Genomic DNA, 24,108 nt, shown 5'->3' with positions numbered 1-24,108 from the left:
TGCTTCTTGTAAGATAAAGTGAACTTATTTTATGAAAAATTAATCAAAATTTTAATTGTGTTTTTGGAGTATTCAAATTTACTTAAAAACAGTTTGTTTGACTTTTTCTGTCTTTATCTGATGCTGCTTTTTTACCCTTCTGTGGAACACTTGTTTTCAGTTGTTAACTGCTTCTCTGGAAATGAGACTTTTTCCTTCACTCCTAAGAAAACTTAGGGAAGGTGTTGTCCAGTGGTAGAGTGAGATTGGAAGGCCCAAACAGAATCAGTTAACAGCAAAGTTGTGCTGCTTTTTGAATGCAGGCTGACAAAAGCAGAGAAATGAAAAGCTGATGAAGAACTGATGCTCTGCTCACAGTTGAAGGTATTTGACATGCTCACTGTAACAGAGAGTGGTGCAACATTGCTTTCTGCTTGAAGTTTAGATGTAACTTGAAAGGTGAAGATAGTCTTAACTTACAATTCCTTGTTGGTTTTGTTTGTTTGGTTTCTATTTGGTTTTTTGTTGTTTTTTTTTTGTCAGCTAGTGTTTTACTGTTAAAGCTAAATATTTGGTTTGGCTGCTGTTTTATCAGTCCCTTTGTATAAATGTGATTTCAATGAGAAATACTTTTATCACAGTAATTTCTTAGCTAATACTGTATTAGATATAAAGAAATGTTTGCAAACCAGACAAGATAAACAATTTCCTTGTCATTAATTTTGTATTAGTGCATTTCTAAAAAGAATTGTCACATTGCCTTTCTTCAGTAAAATAAATTCTAAGTTCTTTGCTGGATTAAGACATTTATATTGAAGGCCAAGTGATTAATCTGTGCGGGTCACCCATGGTACCGTAATGCTAGATGTTGTAAGAACTGGGAAATATGGGGAAAACTTCATGCTTAATAGTGTGGGTTCTACAGAAAAAGATAGTACAGTGTTCATAGCCCACTGAGCCCACGTTACATCCTAAACTTCTGGAGTACCAGGCATTTATTAGCCTGCAGAGTTGCCCAAAGTTGGGATCATCTGTTTTGTTTAATCTTCCATGTAATCACCAGGGATTATGCTGAGTTACAGTTTCAGGTACACCTGTAGTCTCCCTGTTTGCTCTTTCCTGTTCCTCATCAGTGGCATCTATTTAATATCATTGTGGCTGTAAGTGCTGAGAAGACATGAGGGAAGACATTGGGTGCAGTCAGTGAGTGACAAGGATGGGTAAGAAGTGGTTCTTAGGGTGAACACAGAAAAATGTATTTTGAGTTAGGCTAGAGGTAAGGTTAAAGCTGTTTGGAGTCCTAGTGATGCCATTATTTCTCTCTGCCCTCACTGGCCTTCCGACTGCAGCTGCAGCTCAAGTGCACAGGAGCTTGGATGAGCATTTGTGCCACGAGGATGCTCTTCATGCCCTCTGACAGTGTCAGTGAGCAGCTCCAACCTGCAGCTCTACTTTGCTTCCCTGTGAGCAGCAAAAGTCTCGGACCCTCTGCAGAAAGTCACCTGCCAAGTGCTTTTTATTTTTCCTCCTGTGGGCTGGCAGGTGTGAGATTGGCTGTGTATGACAATGGACTGTGCTGTGCTGCATCTTTGCTAGAGTGGTTTTGGCAAAACTCTGAAAAGCCGCAGTTCCCAGCTGTCTTTGATGTAGACAGGTCCTCAAATGCCCCTGTAGGTCAGGACTAATTCCCCAAATGTAGCTGAATAGGCCAAATACTGCAGGACTGGGTGCTAGCCTGTGCCTAATGTGGACTAACAGAAATTTGGGGGTTTAACATTTTCAGATTTAGATATTTCAAAATACATGTTTGCTTAAGTTACTTGAACTTGTGGGTTAGAAATATAAACAAGTTACTGAAATTCAGTACTTCTTTGCAGTGCACTTTAATATCCATAGCGCTCTTGGAATTTGTAGACCAAATGCTCAAAAAATATATTATAGCTGGGGATATTTTGTGTTGTGACCAACTGCAAATTCTCAGTGACAGAGGCACTGCGATTATCTGGTCTATACTTTCTTGCAATTGCAGCTGGAGATGTCTTGAGAAGTTATTTTTTTAACATACTTGTTTAGTAAGGCATTTTGGTTTTTTTAGTGGTGTGCCTTAAAAGCAACAACACAAAAACTCTGCTCCAGAGTACAGGACAAGAAATTTAATCATAAGCCAGATTTTTATGGTGTGATTCTGAGCTGTAATACAACATTTTCATAGTGGAGCAGGTAGTGTCAAAATAAGGTGTTTATGCTGAAAAGTGTACTTCTAGCATGCTTTGAAGGGCAGTTATATGGTGTGGAAATTGAGCTAGACACCAAGTATTTCCTGTAACTTCTGCGTCACACAGAGGCATCAGGGATTTTTTTTTTTTCCCCTTTCTCCCTACTCTGGTTTTGCCCTGAGTTCATGTAGGTCATGTAAACTTCTGTATATGCACATTTTTCATTACTCAGTGCTTGAAATTGGCTGAAATTTTGAAATTGGATATTAAAATTTTAGATGTAGCAGTCATTTAATAATTGTGGGGTTTTTTTATTTCTGGTTGTGTTGCAATTATACATACAGTACAGCCTTTTAAATCATCTCTTTCAGAGCTTTGTAAAAATCAGATATGAAGTAATTAAAAATTCATTTGAGGTCATGGTTGTGAATTTGACCGATGAAAGGCTGAGTGGTCAGTTAATAAATGTTCTTGGGTAGCCTGACCTATGGCTTCCTCAGGGTCACTTTGTGGTCTCCTCTGGGCCTTGAGTGTTGGGATCATAAAGTACACAAACATTGTCTTTCTCAACAGGTTGAGTAAAATTTGGTGATGGAAAAGCAAAGCAGGCTAAAAATTAGCAGAGACCCTGAAGTATTGGCTGATCCTAAACCCCTACTCTTTGTTCTCTTGTATTAAAAATATAATTTCCATATGACAGTGTAGTAAATATGCCACTACAGGAATACTACAGGATTGGTTTTGTTTTGTTGTGGAGATACAGAACACTGGGAAAATAAATGGTTATTTCAATAACATGTAATTTTCACTGGGTCTCTAAATGTGAATAGGTAGGAGATCCATTATGCCTCTAGTCCTGCTTAACTGTTTTTGTCATAGGCATTTAAACCATGGCCATTTTTGTTTTCCTTATCTTCTTATATAACTAGGATAAAGCCTGGGTTTGGAGGGCTGGTCCTTCAAACATAAGTGTTGCATACTTAAGTTTAGATGGGGGAAAAAATATCATAATCTTGCAGAAATTCGCAAGTAAGCCCCAGCTGGCCTTGCAACACTTAGAATCTGTGGATTTGCAACAGAAGGTGTCAAACAGTATGTATATGTGCATTGAATTGTATATACTGAATTGGGTACAAAGTACTTTGTAGACCAAAATGAAAATATTTTAGTAAAAATGATGCATATCAAAAAAAACATTGTACTGGTTTAGAGGTATGTGTCAAAGGTGTACGGAAGTCAAAACCTTGAGAGCTAATAATTTTATGAAAACAGGTTAATTTAATTGATTTTCCTCACAAGAAAGTATGTGTTATCAAGGATCTCACAGATTTCAAAATAGCCCTGTACCAGTAGTAATTGTTTTTAACTGTGGAGGTGAAGACACAAGCTGCAACACTAGCATTAGTCACAAGGCTGGCAGAACTGCTGTGTGCCACAGACCTGGCTCTCTGCACTGTGTCTTTTGATTTACAGGTGACACTTTCCTTCCTCATTCTTCTACCACTCCACACATGTGCTGATAAAAATAAGTTACGTAGATTGAGCTACATTTGAGAGGGAGAAGGGGGTTTTTGGACTAAGCCATCAGTCCTAGTCATAAATGAGAATGGACTAAAGTTCCAGCTCTGCCCCAGAACGTGTCCTGCCACAGACTTCTGGTGTGCTTGTCAGCAAAGACCTCGTCTGCCCTGGTCTGTCACTGCCCTGTAAGTTGGACATGTAGTTAATAGTGGGAGAATGCTGTTAGTGGCTGGCTTGTCTTTTGATGCCAGCCACTGCAGTAGGCATCAAAACTGATTTCTGGGGCTTAATGGCTGCCCGATCTCCTGCGGCCCTTCTAGGCTGCTGCAGAGTAAATGTCTAGCAAGTGGTAGGAGCAGCTCTTTTTGCTGGGTTTTGGAGCAATCTCTCCAGTATTCAGAGCTGCATATGAACAGACTGTACTCTGAATGCTTTGTGGCCAAGTTATGTGGCTCAGCATAGGTAAAATTTGAATAATCTACAGTGATCAGTCAAAGTGTGAAATGCTGGGACGTCAAAATCCAGCCTCTGCACTGGTGGTGATAGTTGACCTTGCTGATGCTTTCATGGTGGTGATCCATCATGTTCTTTTAAGATACAGATAGGGGCTTTTTTTCATTATGAGGAAATTTGTTATTTTCTGGTCTGGACTCACCTACTGGCAGTTGCCAGACACTGAAATACTCCTCTAAAAGACCATCTTCTGGTTATGACGGTGATCTCAGTAGAAAAATATCTCGGTAGAAAAAATTACTGCATCCATATTGCTATTGAGGTATCAGCTGCTGTGTCTACCTGGGGATCCCAGGAGAACATCCTGGAAAGCACTGCAGAGACAGACCTGCAGGATGTTGCAGAACTTGTTTCACCTGGAAAGGATTTCTAAGGCAGACTGGTGTTAATGGCCACACCAGGCAGTTGTTAGGAGGACACTGCCTCCTTCCAGTGCCTGTTCTTTCCCAAGGACCAGTCCTTTGCGTTTACTTGCACTATTGCCCCGCTAGCTCTTCCGGATATCCTTTTGATAGACTATTAATCATTACATCTCTTGCATGTGAAAAATAAATTTTCTTTTTGAAAATTTACTGTTTGATCTCAAGCCTTCCTGTTGTTTTAGCACTGTGTCTCTCTAGTTAACACAGTAATCCCTGCTGTAATGTATCCTTGCATTAGTCACTCCTATCAAAGGCTTCATCCAGTGTGATTGAATGCAAGAAATTATTCTGTTAGCCTAAATACAAAAATCTGTTTTTCTTTTACCCCCTCTTTTGTTTTTTTCCACCCTCCATCCCACTGTGCATTGTATAGGCTTTTTATTTATTCTTCCAGATTGACAAGATTATAAATGAGAGCTGCACACTGAAGCCTCTAATTTTTCATAAGTAAATGAATTAATTTATCATAGCTGTTGTGTTTTATTGCTGTCTCATTGCCAGACTGGCCAGCTTCTTTATTCCCCCTTTTACCTTCTAAATACTGAATCCATGTCATGGTGTTTGACAGCTTTCTGGTTCCCCTGTCAGATGCAATTTGGTGCTAATCACATTTTCTTTGCTTAGTGTCAGTGGTGCAGGCCATGCATAATATTCCTGTATGTCCACTTATTTACTTGAAACACAGCTGAAATGTCTTGGGCATTAATCTGATGAAGCTGCTACATTAGAATGCAAAAATGATGCTTGAGTAAGATAATGCGGTGTGGCAGATGTGCAGTAGATAACATTGAGGCTAAAGTAGTGATCTTTATCAAGCTCTGATGCATTTTATTTGTTGGTATTGCATTCTTTTTCCTGAAAAAAAGATTATAATCTGTTCTGGTTCATTAGAATGGTGTCACTTATGATTAAATTCCTTCTTTGTGATCAAACTATGAGAAACTACTTCTATTCTTTCCTCCACTCCCCATTTTTTAAATACAGGGTGTTTCTTACGGGGTTTTTGGTTTGTTTGTTTTGTTCAAATCATGGGACACACTTCATATGTGCTGGCTTTTAATGGGAGTGTTCAAGTCTTTCTGTTACTCATTTGGAATGTTTCAACTTCCTGTTAAAACTCTTCATACATCTCTGCAGTTTTCAAAGCTCCTATTAACAGAGCTCTGAATATTTAAAATTTCAGTAAGATCCAGTAGTCTTTTATTGAAAACTAGAGCATGCTGTAGGTGTTCCTTAACTAACTCCTACAAAAGTAGGTAATTTTGCCTTAATTGTATTGAAATTATGTTCCCTAGTTTGTTCTTTTTTTTTCCAGTTACCTGGTCATAGGTTTTTTTTTGGTATATCTTGAATTCCTTCTTTTCCAACAAAGAAAAGTGGATATTTCTGGAAGACCTTTAAACTATATGTCCCTATAGTGTGTATCAGGAATTTGGGTTTGTTAATATTTGCCTACTGAATTACACATTTTCTTTGGTTTCTGCGTGTTTTTGTCTCCTCCGAAATCCTGCTATGTACTCCTCTGCTGCTGTATAGAAACAGTGATGATGGCTTGTGAAAGACCCAATGCTTTAGAGGCTGTTCAAATATATTCTCCCTTAGAAAGAGTGCATTTAAATATGAGATTTGGGAAAGGATGCAGTGTTGATTTGTCATAAAATGGATGAATTTTGAGAAATGTATGGTTTCTGAAAAGATTCAGACTAATGTATGCTTGTCAGCCACATAGACAAGGATTTTTTTTCTAGCAGCAGTGTCTACAGATGAGCCTTGCAGCTCAGAGTCTTTATTTTAGATTACATTTGGATGTTAGGAATAAGAGCTTCTGTGGAGTGAATCAGCAGTTCTAAAATTTTCATCTCATGGTATGGGAATTCTGTTCCCACACAAAGAAATATGAAGCTGGAAAACAAGCTTTATGGGGAGCACATGAATTCTGCTTAACAATATTTGCATGTCTCTGCAGACAGACTTTATGTGCTCCCAATAAAGCACCTTTGCAAGTAATTAAAGTGCAAGTCATTACCTGGTGGGGGTTTCTAACAAAGTTATTTCATACAAAAGGCAGTTTTGTCTGTTCTGTGAAAGCTCTGGCTTCTCGAAAACTGCAGCTTCACTTGAAACCTTGAATAAAGAATTCTGATTTCAGATACCTTTCTATTTATGTGAAATCTGCTTATGTTTGCTTGAAGCAACATGGCTCATGATGTTGAAATTATTTCCTTGCAAAAGAACAGGTTAAAATTCCTTTCTGCTTTTTGCAGTCAGAATGCTCACACTGACCTTCAGGGCTGTTGTGGCCTGGTGGATAACACAGGGAGTGGGACCTTCAGTTCTGAGATGATTCATTGGTTTTATGGCCAGTCGTGGGTAAGTGATTTGATGTAGCACATCAGTTCTTCTGTACTGAAAGGTTCAAGACTTTGTGAAGTACTTGAGCTGTTAAGAGCAAATGTTAGTAAGGAAAAAAGATAATTTCATTTCACTTGCAAGGGTAGGCTGAACTCCAGGTTTGTCATGGATATTGTGTATGATCTTGGACAAATCGATTTCTTTGTGCATTTATGTCTCCTGGTGGAGTAGGAAGGATAATTCTGCTGTACTTCACAAGACTTCATGAAACATATATGTACCACACACATGTATGTATAGACACAGTGCACTTCTTGTATTTGGTTATTTTTGTGACCTCCTGTTGTGAGTGCATAGATAGTGTGCTGTCAGTGACAAATAAGCTTAGTGAAACCAGTGCAGTTTCCTGGACATTAGGGTTTAGGTGCTTCAGTTGAAATTAAGGAATTGTAACGTAACTGTTGCAATTTTTTTGTTCTTGCAAATGGAAAATGTTTAATAACATTAACACATCATTCACTGAGAATATGGGGAAGTTCTTCATACTGTCTTACACTTTTGGTAGGACATTAATTCAACATTTTGGGGTTTTTAAAAATAATTGAATACCAATACAAAATAATTCCTGTTTATTAGCAGAGCTGCTGGCTTTTTGCTCGTGTTCCTTTTTAGAATCCTTCAACAGTATTTATATATGCTTTAAATTTCCTAAAACATTCCTTTATGTGGTCAAAGGCATCTGAATCTATATAATGATAGTGGAGATAGAACTGAGGATGGGATTTGTAGTATCTTAAAATAATTTGATCCCATTTAGGTAAAATTATAGGGCAGTTCATTGTGCTGCATTATATATTAGGGTGTGGATGTGATTTTTTATTTATTTATTTCACTTATATTTTGTTGTTTATTTGGAAATTACTGAAAGAGTTCCAAAGTAAGATTGAAGTGAGTGTATTCAACCCTTAGCCTCTGTGCTGAGACTCCCTGTGGTGATGATTAATTGGTAATGTGAACATCTGTGAGGGAATATTGGAAGTGCCAGACTTTTCAGAGGGGCTATGACTGGTTGGTAGGTTTCATGTTCATGTGATGTGGAGGAAGGTATCCACAATATAGATAAGTCACTCGTTGTTAGTGACTCAGATGATTTAACCCATGTTTTTTAATAATGCCTGAAGGAATATTAGTGTGACTTAGTGAATGTTGGTGAAGCTCTGATCTTGTTGGATGTGCAGTACAACTTTGTGTATTTCTGTTGGTGTTTTGGGTGGCCTTGTTTTGGGGAGATTTGTAGACCCATCAACTTGGTCAACACATGTTGAAGCTGAGGAAGAGTAATGGTAGAGTCCTGCAGGAGTGAGTAGGGATATGACTAAAATAGACAAGTGCTGTCAATTTACATGATTTGTGCTTACATAGTACTGATCTGAGAATCTTGGACTCAGATTTCCAAAGAGAGAATGCAGGCTATGATGAAGATGTATCAGCTAGGTTCCCCTTTTATTTGCTAATATTTGTCCGTGTGTGTAGTGGCTGGGCTGGACAAGTGTTGTTTGTATGCCTGTGGCTGAGGTGTAGCTGTTTGCTGGAATCTCTCTCCTGTAGGAAGTGTCAGGCTGCTCTGGCTGTTCCACTACCAGCACTGTGTGCCATCGTATGCAGTAGGGAGAAGCATGGGAAGGGAAGGGTGTGCCAGGTCTGGTGGCTGACAGTGTTCCAAGTGCCTGCTTGAGCTGGACTGTTCCATCTGCTGGCAGGCTCCTGGCTGGCACCTGCCACCTTGGTGCAGTTGAAACTGAAACATGCTGCTTATATGAAAAAAAACCCTTTTTTCTTCTTTCCCCCAGACGTGCCATATTGTGGCTTTAAAAGAGCTTAAAGGAAATCATCTAGAGACTTCTAAAAATGAGTGGTTGCTTTTCAAAGCTAACTAAAAATACCAGTATGCAGGAAACCCTGTCAAGGTTGTTTTTCAGTAACATGTACTTACATACCTGGTGTGAAATGAAAGTTGAAGCAGTGCTTGTTTGGTGCTCTTGGATATGGAAACTTTCTCAGAAAGGGTTAGGTGCGTAATCACATCAGCGGTTGTTGCCTCTTTTGTTCGCTTTTAATGCAGCTGCTAATGGATTCCGGTTTTTTTGTTGTTTTTTTTCTTTTAACAAAACATCAGTTAATGTGAGAATTAATATCTGATAATGGGGAGCAAGAAATCTTTGAATGTTAATGGTATTATGTGTGCTCTCTTTACCCTTTTATATTTGCATTCTAATAGGATTGGAATATTTTAATGGCATGAAAAAAAATCTGTAAAGAGATTGAGTGTGGGTAAACCCTCAGTGATGCACTTTTGGATGAAAAATTTGGGTTGCTGGTATATTTCACTGTCAGTGTAACTGTGTTGATTGCAGAAGGGAATAATAGTTAGTGGGTTATGTCGTGAGATCCTGTTTCCTAACCATAGAGTGAACTGCCTGAAGTCTAAAGTGATTGAAAAGTAAAAAAAAGTGTATTTAAAGTAATTGGATTTCAATTAAATATATTTCTGTATTTATTTAAAAGAATCATTGATTTTCAGTGATTGATCGCCACTAAAATTGATTGATGTGCAATCAAATGTCTTTACATTAAATTTAACACTTCTTTAAAAGAGGAAAATGCATTATATGCATATTTATGCAATGATACTTAGCATACATTTATTCAGATTCTTAATTTTTACATTTAGCTTAGGAAATGCTGAGTGACAGTTCTTATTTAGTAGACTGTTAATTCCTTCTTCATGGCTTGTGTCAAGCTAGTTTTAGTAACTGAAGTTCAATTAAAGCTGTGGAGAACTAAAATGAATTTTAGTTAAGAAAAAATGGGAAACATTCTGGATGTGTATTGGGAAGAGCTTTGAATTTAAAGCTAATGTATTGAATAGAAGCAGTTTTCAAATGATGCATAATAGACTGTGCAGCTGATAGAGTAGATGAGACCTGAAGGAATTTTGCAGGGTCTTGGAGTGAATGGAGCTCAGCTCTAGCACTCAGTTGGTTTTCAGAGTCTGTAAAAAAGTAAGACTAGTAAGTTTCCTAGACTTGCAGTGATCAGATAATTTTTTTTCATTTTGAATGTGATTCTTCTTGAGTTGAATTGCCTAGATAAACTGAAATTTGAATATACTCTTTGCCAAGAATTATCATCTACTGCTCTCAGGAGCTCGTCATTTTATCTCTTCAGAAAGCTTTAGTTTCATGAGGCTAGTTCTGTCCCTTCCTCTTGTGAGTTTCTTTCAAATGTTGCACAGGAACATGATTCTTGTGAGCAGTTCTTTGGAGGGTAGGAATTGACTGTGGAATCTTCATTTTTTTTAAAGTTTAATTTGCATTACCATACAGATGATGCAGCAGCCTACCTGTCTCATGCTGCCAAGTAGTGGTTGAAGTGTAGATCAGAAATTAGTATACAGTTAGAATCCTGGTGGAATGGGGTGGTATGTCCAAAAACTGATGCCTCAGATGAGTCAAGAGAGGCTGTAGTTTCCTGATATAGTCTGGAAGCACAGAATGAGAGAGGAGGCAAAAGTGTCCTAGTAATGTGTGATGACTTTGGACTGGAGCCCAGAGTAGAGGATGGAGCTGTGCTCCTTGCCTCTTCCCTGTACTAAAGCCCTGAAGACCAAGTGGCCAAGAACTAAGGAGTCATTAGTAGGCTACTGAAGAGGGAAGGATCCAGAAGACTTGGAAGCACAACTCTACAGATGTCTTTTTGATTCCAAACCGTGCTATTCCCATGTAACCTAAGCAGCATGTATAGGAAAATGCAAAGAGAGGAAAAAAAAAAAAATCTTACCACAAATATGGTCAGAACTTCTGTTTAGAGTATGTATCCCTTGTCACATTTTTTATAATGTCTTTGTGTTTCACTTGTGTTAGCCAAACTGACTTAAAATTAATTCTAAGTTAAAATGTAGGAAAAAAAAGTCTTTTATCTGCACGCAATGTTCAGTTCTGTTTTGATATATCCCATGTAGTAGATATTTGGCAGATTTTACTTTATCACGTAATGTCTTTGAAGAGTAGATGAATTTCTGTTGTTTTCTGTTTCTCAGCTTTTCTGAAATCCCTGTATCTCCATGCAAGGGCGACATGGGGGATGTGCTTCTCCTGAGCATTGACCTTCTGGGGCAGGCTGTTAGAAATGCCATTCTGGCTTGGTGTCAGTGTTAGACCACAGAGCTCCCAGTGAGAACAGCCAAACTGAGCCTGGCCTTTGGGCACCAGGCTGCAGCATCAGCCTGTGTGGGGCCCTGATTTCACTTCTAGATTAAAGTACAACCTGGGAGAGAAAGGAGTGGCATTTTTTTGTGTTAAACATCTCTCTCCAATTTGTGTTGAAGTGAATAGTGGACATCCTGGGGTTTTCCAGCTGTGGCTCCCATTCATCACTAATGGAATATATTGTGTTTGGGTTTGGGCTTATATTTGTATGTTTGTAGGTATGGTTTTAGATTGGTTTCTTTTTTAAAGGCACAGATCTTTAAATCAGAAGTAAAGGTACTTTTGGGGACCTACGAGACCAGTGCCAAGGTCTGCAGCGTGTGTGGGTGAATTACTAATAAAAAGCTATTTAACTTACATTGAATAGAAACCCCTGAGAGTTGATTTCAGCTAACTGAAAAAACACTTTTAGTCTCTTGGACAGAAAAGAATTTGACTGGAGGATAAGGATTCAAGGCAGAGTTAATATATTTGTTAACTTGTCTGGAATTTCTTGTGTGGATTTTTTTCCCCATGGCTTTTCTAAAGCCTTAGAAACCTCAAAGAACAGCGTGCTATTATGAAAGTGGGGCTTACCTGGAGGGGACTGAATGCTCGGTGTGGCATAGCCACAGAAGAACAGAAAGCCATCAGCATGCAAGAACTGAGTCAGAGGAGCAGGAATGTCATTTTCATAATATGGCTTGGGTTTCTTTTCCCACATTGGAAGAAAAATGCTTAAAAAAGTCTTCCATAAAAGTTGACAAAGAAATGAATCAATATTGTTAGTTTTTCTAAGAACTTAAATGTTCATGTATTTCAGACCCTTTGAATAATACTGGGTAAGAAGGTGATGTGGCAGTGAGGAAGGCAAATGTGTTTCTCCTGTGGTTCCTTTCAAGTAGGTAGCAGTAAAGCTACAAAAACAACGTCTGGTGAGACCTTAGCCTGGATAGGTCAGGAAATAACCATGATCACTATTGTAGAGGTGCCTAAAATACTGGACTGTTGTTTGCCTTCAGTTTTGATGACTCTTTGTAATGTTCAAGACTTTGAAGATGTAGGACAACTGAGAAATTTCAGGAGAATTTTCTATTAGCTGAAAGTATTTTACGCCTTTCCCATTGTGTTTATTAAGTAGTTTAGCTTGCTTTTGAAAGTGGAGCCTGGTATATCATTCACTTTGAGGGTTTTTATATAAAAGTGCTTTGCTTTATGAATATAATTTAATCATTGTAATGAGGAGTGGAAAATGGATGAACAAGCTTCTCTCAGAAAAATCATGTTTGAAATTTCTGAGTAATGATCTGAATGGTCTGAAGTCATTCATTTCCAAGACATATCACTGTTTTGCAGAATATTCAAACTACCATAATCAAAATTAAACTATGCCCAAAGCATTAAGATTACTTTTCCCAAAAAAGAAAGCTTTGGATCACATTAAACCAGTAATTCGGAGTGATAGGACTCTGTTAATTGAATTCTACATCTTGGCTAAAAGTATTCTTTGGTGTTTTTTATTATCTCATACAATTTTTTACTTTAATTAGGGTAGGTAAGAAACAATGCTCAGTATATTGCAGTGTATTCAGTATAACAAAAAAGTTCCCATTTCTTTCAAGCTTTTTCTTGCAGAAAATAGTCTTCTTAAAAATGTTAAGATAATTTTAATCATTGCTTAGAGGTTAGACTTGCAGTCCACATTTTTATAGCAAAATGTAACACAAAACTTTTCATCAAGTAAATGTTCAACAGTGTACTTAATAGGGTATTGAAATTCAGCCTTAGAAATGAGGTTTGTGTCAAAATCCATTTAATGAGCAATTATAATATCACTTACAGAATATATGCTTTGGTTTTACCTTTTGGATCCTATCCTATTTTGGAAGGACAAGAACATTGCTGCTATTGTAATTTTTTGAGTGTTATTTTTTTCTTGTGCATTCTGTTTTAATAGGGTGTGTTCATATATGAATAACAGGGATCACCCCATGGGTAGTAGAAGGGTATTTATATGATGTCTTCTTGGCTTGCAAACACCTTCGTGTCCAAGATGTGCACAATACACTTGTGTACATATATAACTGCTGTTAGCTTTGCAAATGCCATTTTGCTCAGTCGAATTCTGAATTTTAACACTCAGAAAACCTTAAAAAGATGTTTTACTTTACCATGGATCTTGGACACTATGTCAACATTTAATTTGTTTACTAAGAAATTAAGAAACTTATCTATGCAATTATGCTGTGGGCTGCTAATGTTAGGGTAAAAAAATGACTGAAATTTATAATATGTAGATCATTCTTTTAAGGAATATAATGAGCAAGGCAGCAGTAGAATGTCTGTTATGAACTGATTGCTGAAATGAGTAATTCTTATTGAAGGGTTTTCTGTTATTGCCAGGGATGTGACTATCTCTAGAAATGTTACTTTTAGTTTCATTGTTTTCACAGTAATGGTGCATTACAGTGTCAAGTCAAAATAATTTTTTTCTAGCCCTTCTGTTCTGATAATTCATGTGGGAATATGTATTTGTGTTTGGAACCATTGTGCTGCTTCTAAAGTTCGTGAATATTTCACAATTTTGCCTGTTACTGATCTTCTGAGACTGCATAACTTTATAGGTTTCTTTTTCAGTTGGTGTAGTCTTCATAAACTAGTTTGTCTTTTTAAAAAAGACAAGGAAAACAATTCTTCGTTGAGTGACAATGATTGACTTTGTAGCCTTCTATTAATGGCTATGGTGAAACAATTAATGTGTCCTCATGTTCCTCTGTCTCAAATTTTATGCATAAGAGCATCATGATGTTTAGGAGCTTTCTTTAGAGACATGATTGCTAGAGGTCAAGGTCAGCTGACTTCTACTACTGAAGCATACAGGGTCATGATGCTTCCGCAAATGAGGTCACTGTGTGAAAGGCAAAAGTATTTATTTTCTAGTTTTTTCAAAGGGCTGTGCATACTTTATTATAATACACTAGAAAGTGCCTATGAATACCATGTATTGACAGAATTAATAGCAAACAAGAAGAGACTGATAGCATTAGTTTATCATTAGGGACAGACCTTTCCTCATCAAGGTGACAACCAGTTTTGTAAGCTTACTTTTGCCTTTCTAGAGCCTGACATATAAACTGTCAGAGACAGGGCAAATAATGCAGTCTCACTAAGCAAGGCATCAGTAGGAATAGGACTCTTGGCAGTTGTAAATACTGAAATGTTTTTCTGCACAGACAGAAACACAGTGTGAGAACTGCATGACGTGTGGCAACATCCCAAGATTTATCAAGCCTGTCTGTACTAATGGAAGTTGTTGTGTGTGCTGTGCTGTACAGATGGTTTTACACTTTCTGATGCGTTTTACAATTCAAGCATTTTTTGTGCTGCTTTTTTTTTTTCTACTTCCAAAGTTCCATTGCCCCATTCTGTAATGTCCTCTAAAAAGATCAAAGCTGTTTAAACCAAACAAACAGCTAATTCATATGCTGTCATTGAGTAATTGGGGCTGAAGCAAAAACATATTTTTACACATGATGCATATTGTCAAATCAATGAGAGAGAAAATTAGAAAGAGTGACTCGGTAGAATTTGTTCTAGGTTTGTCACAGGTTTGCATCTAAGGGAGCTAAATACATACTCAGGACTGTAGCCAAGGAAAGCTATTTCATCTGTTTGGCACTTGTGAGGCTACAGCTGGACTGCTGTATTTAGTTTTCATCCCCTTTGGTGCAAGAAAGACATATTTGAAGCCTGCTCAGCACAGGATCACCATCAACATGAGGGATTGAACATGAGACTTGGGGAGAAAGAGTAAATGAACTTCATAGGATAAGGGAGAGTGTAGAGAAGACTACACCCTACCTTCTTGGAAGTCCACAGCAAGAAAAAAAGAGGTAATGGACATTAAATGGTCATGAGCAAGATGGTTAAGATATGAGAGGCTCTTTGTTTACAGTACAAGGGTGGTCAAGCACTAAAACAGATGCCCAAAGACTTGTGAAATATTCATCCGTGGAGATGCACAAAAATTCATTTGCCTCTGAGCAACCAGAGTCAACTTTAAGTTTGAGCCAAGTGCCAGTATGGCCCTACTTTGAGTGAAAAAGTGGACCAGTGACTTCCAGAGATCCCTTCCAACCTAAATTGTTCTGTGGGCCCTTATTAAACTGGAATCTGGAAAATATAAGGTTGAAGTGCTTGATACAATTGGTTTTTAACATAAATCATTGCCTAGACTATGGAGAGCCATTCAAATTCCTAAAAATTTCAGTTATGCCCTCTGGTCTTAGTTGAAGTGAAATGCCTCTTCACCATGGTTTACTTTGGTTTAAATTTCTGAAGATTTTCACAAGCCTGAATAATCCAAAAGTTATTTGAAGTTAGTTCAGGACTTGAAAAGCATCTGGGAAGGTGTGAGAAGACGTTGATGCTGGAGAAGTCTGCTGAATGCTCGGCAAGGTGCCTGCTAAAACTAGGAGTGGGAATGCATGTGCTGCAGTAGGAACTGGGAGCAGCTTGAGCGCTCCTCTTTTGGTTTCCCCTCTCTGCTTCAATTGACCGTGTGTGGCTTGGAGTGTCCAGAGTTACTGTGGGTTCTCTCAACAAACATGCTTGTTCTGTCAGGCTGGGCTTGTGTTGTTGTGTAACTAAGCAGTTAATTTAGTGTTGAAGTGGTATGCTAAGGTAAAATTCATATTATGAAGTTGCTATAATTCATATCATGAGTGAACATTCATTGCTGCTTGTTTGCAATATAGGAACTATGATGTCTCACTTCTAAGTATAGACGTATTTCATGGCACAGTAAAATTTTCCTCTTCAGTGACTGATTCCAATAACTGCATTTGACAAGCATGGTTCTAGTAAATAATGCAGTCTTTGGTATTAATTATCTACTTTTTTATAGTGCCATTTTAAATGGACTCTTCAAAATTAGCTCATCTTCTGTAAAGTCCATATAGGTGAAAGTACTCAGTTTCAAGTTAAGCAGAAAGAAAATAATCGGTCTTGCATTCCACAGTCCTCCTTCAATTTGTTTTTTTCACTTGGAGAGAGGAAGAATAAAAGCAAAGGGCATTTGTTATCTAGCAAAACTCAGAAGCTATTTCACATGAAAACATAATGAGTGTGACAGGCTACAAATAGCATTGAACATGAATCTTGTACAGAAGAAAGGAGAAATGTCCTTTGGTATATTTACTTCAATCAACCCTAATAAGGCTTGTTTTATGTGTTTTATGCATCCGCCATCATAATTATAAATCCTTGACATTTTAGCACTAGCATTTATATCTGCCAGGGAAGCTACCCGAAGTCAACCCTCAAGGAATGTCTGTATTGTACTATGGATCTCCATAACAGCTCTCAAGTAGTTACTAAGTGGCTTAAAAAATTACATCTCAGTCATGCTTGAAGGGCTCATCAAACTTTGCCACAAATATCAACGTTAAGTACCCAATCAGCTGCATTGTTTGAAGTACAGTCACATGTGCCCACAGAGGAATAGGTTGGACAGGAAGAAGAATTATAGAAGGGCTTATCAATCAGGTAATGGTTTGTTTTTTATCATGACCTTTCAAAAAGTCCTTTCCCTTCTTTCTGAAATACCTGGGTCTTGAGCTGGGCCTGGCATCTGCTAGGCATGCTGCTTCTCTTCCTGTTTAATATTTTTGTATTCTTGGTAACTTTTCAGAGCAGGGGCTACCAGTGTTCGTGTGTGTGTAGTAGGATTCTGTTCTTGGCCGCTTTTGGACACTACCAAAAAAATCTGAATAACAAGGATAGGAAAAGTGTCAGGTGGTCTTTGGGAAGACACTTTGGTGTATGTCGTTTTGGCATGTAGGTAAACAAGATAAGCTAATCACCGTAGCTTTCATGTAATATGTCTGTAATTTGTTTTTGTATGTAGGTGTGAAGGAAGGCTTGCCATATGGTGTGTATATTGGTATTTTTCCTTGACAGCCTTTATTTTAAGTTTAAGGAATTCCAAGGCATACTATTATGCAAGAATACAATTTCAAACACTCATCACTATATACCAGAAGAATACCTTGAAAGAATATTGAAGAAAGGTTGTAGAGCTCCAGGAAAGTTTTAAATTGAAAAATTAAATAACGCTTTCATCCATTTTGAGGTACCCTAATTACCTTAGTTCTGTGTTGCACTGTTACCAGGCTTTCATCTTTTAACCATTTGAACAGGATTCTTTCATAAGTAATATATAAAATCTGATTTTACATTAATTGGTTTGTGGAGTTCTGAAGGAACTTTCACAGTGTCTTTGTGAATACATTTTTTCTTTTTTTGGTTCAACATATGGTACACTTTACTCTGTCTTCTTGCCTTGATGTAAAGTCTTCTTGTCCCCTTGTGGGCATAAGTTAAAAGTATAACTCACTGAAGTTCTGATTTTTAAAATTATTTTAAAATATTATTTTGAATGTTGCTGCAGCCCACTCCGAGATACTCTGCATCTTTGTATCTCTTTGTTATCTATGTGTAGACATAAATTCAAGATTAGTCCAGAGATCCCAAACTGAGGGACCAGAGAACAAGGTAATGTGGTCCTGTGGTGAGCATCAGTTTCTCCTGTAGCTGAAGCCATCGCTTCTCCTTATGCCATTAAGCTCAATGAAATAGTCACCGAGCTTTTCATCCACTCCTCCTGACAGCTCTTTGTTAAAATTCAGGTGCTTTCTGTGAAAAGTCTTTTACTAATGAACCCAAAAAAGGGAGAATTTTTTAGCCACATTAATTTATGAGCAACTGAGAACCACTCTCACAGGAGCACTGGCCATCAGAAAAAAAAAGATATGGTGAAAAAAAGTCTTTTTTCCTAAATGGGCATTTGAAATCATAGATGGAGAGTACCTGAACAGGAAACAAACATGTCTGGAACAAATCCAGTTTTATTGCCTTCAGTTGTCCCTAAGTAAGAGAAGAATCTAGATAAAGTGAATGTGGAAAAAAAAAAATTAAGAGGAAATATTTCCATCCAACTTGAATGAAAAATTTAATAGAAGTTGAGCATTTAATTGCTTTTTGTGATTTTGAGTATATAATTTCAGCTGTTGAAAATTGTATCTTTTCAATCATGTACCAGTGCTAGCCTGAGAACTTCTCTGTGATTTTATCCTGACAGTAATTGAAAGCTGATTAATTTAATTGCAAACAAGCTTGTATTTTGCCATTTCTTCCTTAGTACTTCATGTAAATGCCTGGTGTTTGGGGTCAGAAGGGAAGTAGTGGTGTCTATTTTCTAATTCAGTACAGAAAAGCTAGTAAAATATACAGGTTTTAACCTTATTAACAATAATCTTGTTGTCAAAAGTGTAGTTTGAAGAGAAATAATTATGAAACCTTTTATTTAAAATGGTGTATAGGGCAGTGTAAAGTCAGCTGTTTCTGACTTAACAAACAAGTTCCTTAAATCACTGCTATTTGCTCAAAGGTGAGGATGCTTTTCTTTAGAATTCTGAAACTCCATGAAGTTATGTTTAATTAAGCTTAATTAGCAAGTAGTGAAACAAAACTGTTGCAGTATTAATTTAGAAGGACTTCTTTTGCTGCCTCTTGTGTGTGGTGTCTCTCCACACCCAGGGAGGTGTGTGCCCTGTGCTGGATCTTAATCCGATGAGTGTGCTGGGGAATGGGGTCACGTAATTTGTACATAATCTTGTTTTACTTTTCTGCAAGCTTTGCAATTGAAATGTCAGTAAAGTACTGGAAGAAGTGTGCCATAGGGCAGCACCCAAAGTTAAAATTTGTTTGTATCACCATGTCTTGTAATAAGGTACCACCAAAAATGCTAATAAAATGGAAGTGTTTGTCATTGCTGCCTTGTGTTGTGACTGTGTCAGTATTGGCAGAGAGAATTTAGTAATCAGAAATGATGGATTAGTACTAAATTTTGATAATTTATTGATTTTCTGTGTAACTGGTAGGATGTTAATAGATATTGCAATAACAGTAATAATGGTTGTAAAACTATTTCACCTATATAGAAATATCTTTCACAACAAATATCCATGTTCTTTAAATAACCTTTGAAAAGAGATGCCTGACTACAGTAAGTGTACAAAATTGTACAAATAGTTCAATTTACAAATGTCTACAGTAATATTTCGATGTGTTAAGAAAACCCCAATCAGCCAATCTACTGAATTCTCAGTATTTGTAAATATTGAACTGGTAAAGAATAAACTAGTGTTGGAAGCTGTGGTGGTCTTTTATTGATATGTTTGTGGGGAATTATTAATGCATCCTGAAATTCTTTTCAATCAGAAGATTTTGGCAGTCTGTTCCAATTAAAGAATTTTCCATACTGGAAATGAGAAGTCAATTATGAGAATTATTTTTGAGTAGTTAATTTACATAACCTTAATTGTATTAATTCCCTTTGAAAGGCTGAAACAGATATTTATAATACTTTGATTGATTAGCAGTGAATTTGTGTTAGAATTGCTACTGATAACTGTTAGAATAGCTGCTGCAACTGTGGTCCTGAGGAGTTCTCTCCCAAATAAACATTCTAGGAAAAAAATGGCTTTTTATTTCACTAGGGAGGAAAGGCATCATATCTTTGCTACCTACACAGGCAGTAGTGTAGCATCTCCTTTCCACACTCTGTAAAAAAATGGGAGTTCAGATCATGTTACTTAATTACTGGTGTCTTCCATACTGTAAAGAATGATAGATTTTCCTTGTTGTTTTTTTTTTTTTTAATCTGTCAAAAGAGTGCCTGGGTGTAGACTAAGGATCTGTGGGTTTCTCTCAGAAGTCACTCACAGAATGTCAGCAGTAAGAGAGCTTCTGTTTTCAGGCAGGTGTTGTGCTGATGTTGTCTGGCTCATGTGGAATCTTCCTCCAGCTGTTTGCCAGGCTGCATTGCAGGTGTTGGCTTGCAATTGTGCCCTGTCTGCTTGGGCTCGGAGTGTGGAAATAGAGTGCTGGTGTGGGTACAATTGGGAAGGGGTGTCGTGTTGTCATCTCTTCTCCTGCCTCTGCTGCAGGAGTTGGGAGGAGAGGAGCCAGCATGTCTCCATGTGCTGAACCTTCTTGTGGACGGGAGTGGCAGGGACACAAGGGGCAGAGCTGACAGAATCATGGAATCACTTGTTTGTAATCCTTCCACATAAGGAGAAGATCTGGGGACTTTATCTGTACTGGAGCACTGTGATTTCTGCCCCTCAACCTGCCAGAGCCCAGCTCATTTCTGAGCAGGTGTCGAGGAAGGAGTTTGACTTGTAGCCTCAGCTCTTGGGCAGTGTCACCTAGTGCTAGGGCAGGTGCTTTAGGGACCCTCGGTAACATGAGGATATTGTCATTGCAATCAAAACTTTATTGTAGCCTGGGCCCTCCGCAGGTGGGGTGGGCACCAGTGATGCCCCTGGCCTCTTGCAGGGCAGGGCCTCTGAATGCAGGACTCCCTCAGCCCTCAGGGGCAGCACCCGCTGACCTGTGTCCCTGCACAGGGGAAAGGAGCTGTGGGGACATGGTCACCCACCCTGGGTCAGTGACAGGTGCCCGTGGTGAGGAGCAGCAGCCTTGCTGGGAATGCTGGGCAGTGGCTGTGCTGGCCGTGATGCGGTCAGCCTCTTGGGGCAGGTGGGTGGGTAAGGTGCCTGCCCTATCTCAGCCTTGGGAGTCTGGGACCTGACTTGCCTGTTAAAATAATGGTATATTATCATTTCTGCACAAGATTCATTGGAACTTCAGAGGACTAGAGGAAAGATGTGGTGCTTAGAAACTGCAGTATGTACATGGCTGCTGCCGTGGTCTCTGCTTGTGACCATTGGAAAAAACTTGCAGAAAACACATAGAAGTAGAGTAATTACAGCATCAGTTTGTCCTGGTTTGCCCATATACTACTACATGTTTTGGAGGTTTCTGAGACTGAAGTAGTGCTTGTATGTATGTATTTAACTGTTCTTCTTGGTGTTTTCCATGACTTTGTCTAATTTTTTTTTAACCAAATCCTGCTTTTCATCTCCGCAACATCCCAGAGGAGTAAGCGTAGAATATTCCAAAGTAATACAGCATTTAATATGATTTCTGTGGCGTGAAACCAAGGGGAAAGTTTTGTTTGGTTGAGGAATTTGGTTGTTCCCATCAAATTACAACTGAGTTCCATTTATTCCATTCTACACTGTGGATGCTCAAATGAACTTTGTATCCTGCTATTACCTAAAGTGCTTTCAGTGCCCCAGTCCTACACAATCACCAATTTCCTCTTCATTAGTAACAGCCTCTTCTGCAGAAATTAAATTTCCACAGTTAAAGAGAGTGAGAAAGCAAACATTTTGGTGTACAATGCTGGTGGAACTTACTGAATCAGGATGAGCTGCCAGAATAGCAGGAACATGAATAGTCATTTTAGTAACAAATGAAAGATACAATAAGATGGGGGTTTTGATTTGTTTCTTCCCGGTACTGGGGAAAATTGCTGTGATCTGTTTGTATCTGGATCTCAGTCAGCCTTTTTGGCTATATGTAATTTTGGGACATAATGAATGCAATGTGAACACTTGGGTACTTTACCATGCAGGAATAAACTACAAAGAGAGTTGTCCTTGTTACTGGAGTAAATCTTTTCTAGAGGCTTTGGACAAGTAAAAAGCAAATTATGTATTGTAAAAACTTAGTTGTATGGCCATGGAAGGGAAACAGGCTCCACATGGAAAAAGAAAGCAAGTTTTCTACCTAATTATTTAAAGGATTTTATGTGTCTCTGAAATGTGCCTTGGTAAATACGAGCTGACACATTTCTAGCAACCAAATTATAAATGAGTGGAAGACCTGAAAATGTCAGCTTCTTCCTTTTAGAAACACTTTAGGATTTTTCTTTCCTTTTCCTTCATACATTCATTTCTTCCCTTGGGCAAATGAGTTTGTTTAAATGTTTGTTTCAGTATACTGTTTTTCATAGGATATAATTGTTGACAGTTCTTGGAAGTGTCAGAGGAGATTTGATGTACTAATATTTTTATAAGAGAGAGCATATGCAGACCTTAAAATAACAGAGAGAGAGAAAAAGTAGTAAATCAATCCTTTAAACTTGTTTCTGTGTATATCTTGATGTTGCCTAACCAGTTGTGTGTGTTGTGGTATTTTTCATGATTAGCTGGGAAAACAGTAGGATAATCTGAGGGAGTTCAGAAAAAGTAAAATAAATGAGCACCTTAGGCAAAGTGTTTGCCATTTAAATGGCACAAGAACTATGTCATGTCAGGTGGTAGGGCAGGGAAAACGCTTGAACTGCTGCTCTTACCTCCTCTGCTTTTGGAGGGGACTCTGGAGTGCTAAGCATCCCAGAGCTGAGAACATCATGTCCTCTATTTTATTTTAATCATATTTTGGTTAGTTTTCCCAGAGGTGTAACATGCTTAACCACTTTCCTGGAGCTTTAATACAATTTAAACCCAGCCACGTGTGAGTCACTTCTTGATGAGGCTGCATAACCATAAAGTCTGATCGCTTTATATTAATAGAGACCAAAAGGATGATCTTTTTGAAAGGCTAGGTTAACAGAGGCAAAAAAAAACCCCAACAAATTATTCTGGTTTTTTTAAATCATTTTATTGGCCACATTGGTGTGACCTTGGACAGCAGACTTTGGAGCCTTCCCATGTGCCTGAAGTGGTGTAAAAGCCAGTGACTGATTGACAATTTTCAGAAACATATACCTGGTCCAGGCTTGCAGGGCAGGACAGGAGGAAGGGACGTGGTGGGTAGAGAAGAGCTGGGTGCATGTATGCTGTGCTGGACCAAGAAACATTCATCCTTACAGAAACACAGGTTGGACAGCTAGGGAAGCCTCATGCTGTGTCATTGTGCTGGATGGATCTTGTCCTTGGAATGTAGTTATTATGTTCTTACAAATAAAATGTGCATCTGCTCGCTCAGTGCAGCTTCTGTGGTTGTGTTACCTTTGTACTGCATGTCAGTCAGTAGCACTACATTTTTAAAAACTTAATAACACCCTCCACCCCCCAAGAATTAAATGCTGTTCTGTGTTTTTAAACATGCTCATCTGTAAGTGTTTTGAAATAATGTAAAATGCTCACTAATGGTAGCATGCTAACTCTGGGAAATGTGTGTCAGCACAGGGCAGTGCTGAAGCATATACTTAAGTCATATTGAAGTCAATGTATCTAAACACAAATGTCTGTGCTTTCTGGAATCAGTGTGTTTGTTGTTAGCTGTTCTGAAATAAGATCATTATTATTTTTGTACTTTAAAGGAAGTATAAGTTTTTGGGTTTTTTTTAAAGAGTGAAATTTGGAAATACTTTAAATATGCAAACTACATTATCTTTTGTTTTGATAGCTGATTGCCGTTTATGACGAACAAGAAGCTCCCCGTAAGACTGATGGCACCAATGGGAATTTGAAAGACAGAAATAGCCCAGACTCCTTTGAGACAGAGGTAGCGACTCAACTGGCTGCCTTTCAGCCCATTGGTGAGATTGAAGTGACTCCTTCTGCCCTAAAACTGGGTACGTATATCTTGTATGGTTTGTTCTTTCATTTTTCTTTTTCTGTGTATGTCTGGAATCCGATTTTATATATTTAAAGATTTATTTTTTTTTTTCATCTCATTGTTTGCCTTGCAGCTCAATGAGGGGCCTTGAGGGGAAGCCATATGGGGAGTGCCTGAGGTCACTTGGTCTGTTCAGCCTGGAAAAGGGGAGGCTGAAGGAGACCTCACTGTGATTAGAGCTTTCTTGGGAGGGGACATGGAGGGCCAGGCACCGAGCTCTCTGTTGATCAGTGACAGGACCCAAAGGAATAACATGAAGCTGAGTCAGGGGAGGTTTAAATTGGATATTAGAAAAAGGTTCTTCACCCAGAGGGTGGT

At 38.2% G+C, this 24,108-nt stretch overlaps 1 protein-coding gene across 1 annotated transcript in view; it reads left to right on the top strand.

Annotated features, from left to right (window-relative positions):
- PARD3B (par-3 family cell polarity regulator beta) overlaps positions 1–24,108 on the top strand; it is a 392,350-nt gene that overhangs the window by 92,926 nt on the left and 275,316 nt on the right. Inside the window, exon 3 of the mRNA XM_015635105.3 lies at positions 23,578–23,746. Within this exon, the coding sequence (XP_015490591.1) occupies positions 23,578–23,746 (169 nt within the window). The remainder of the gene's footprint in view (positions 1–23,577; positions 23,747–24,108) is intronic.

Source organism: Parus major, chromosome 7 (genome assembly GCF_001522545.3).
Source record: "Parus major isolate Abel chromosome 7, Parus_major1.1, whole genome shotgun sequence".
NCBI lineage: Eukaryota > Metazoa > Chordata > Aves > Passeriformes > Paridae > Parus > Parus major.
Note: the sequence above shows the minus strand (reverse complement) of the source record. Positions and strands in the feature narration are given on the sequence as shown.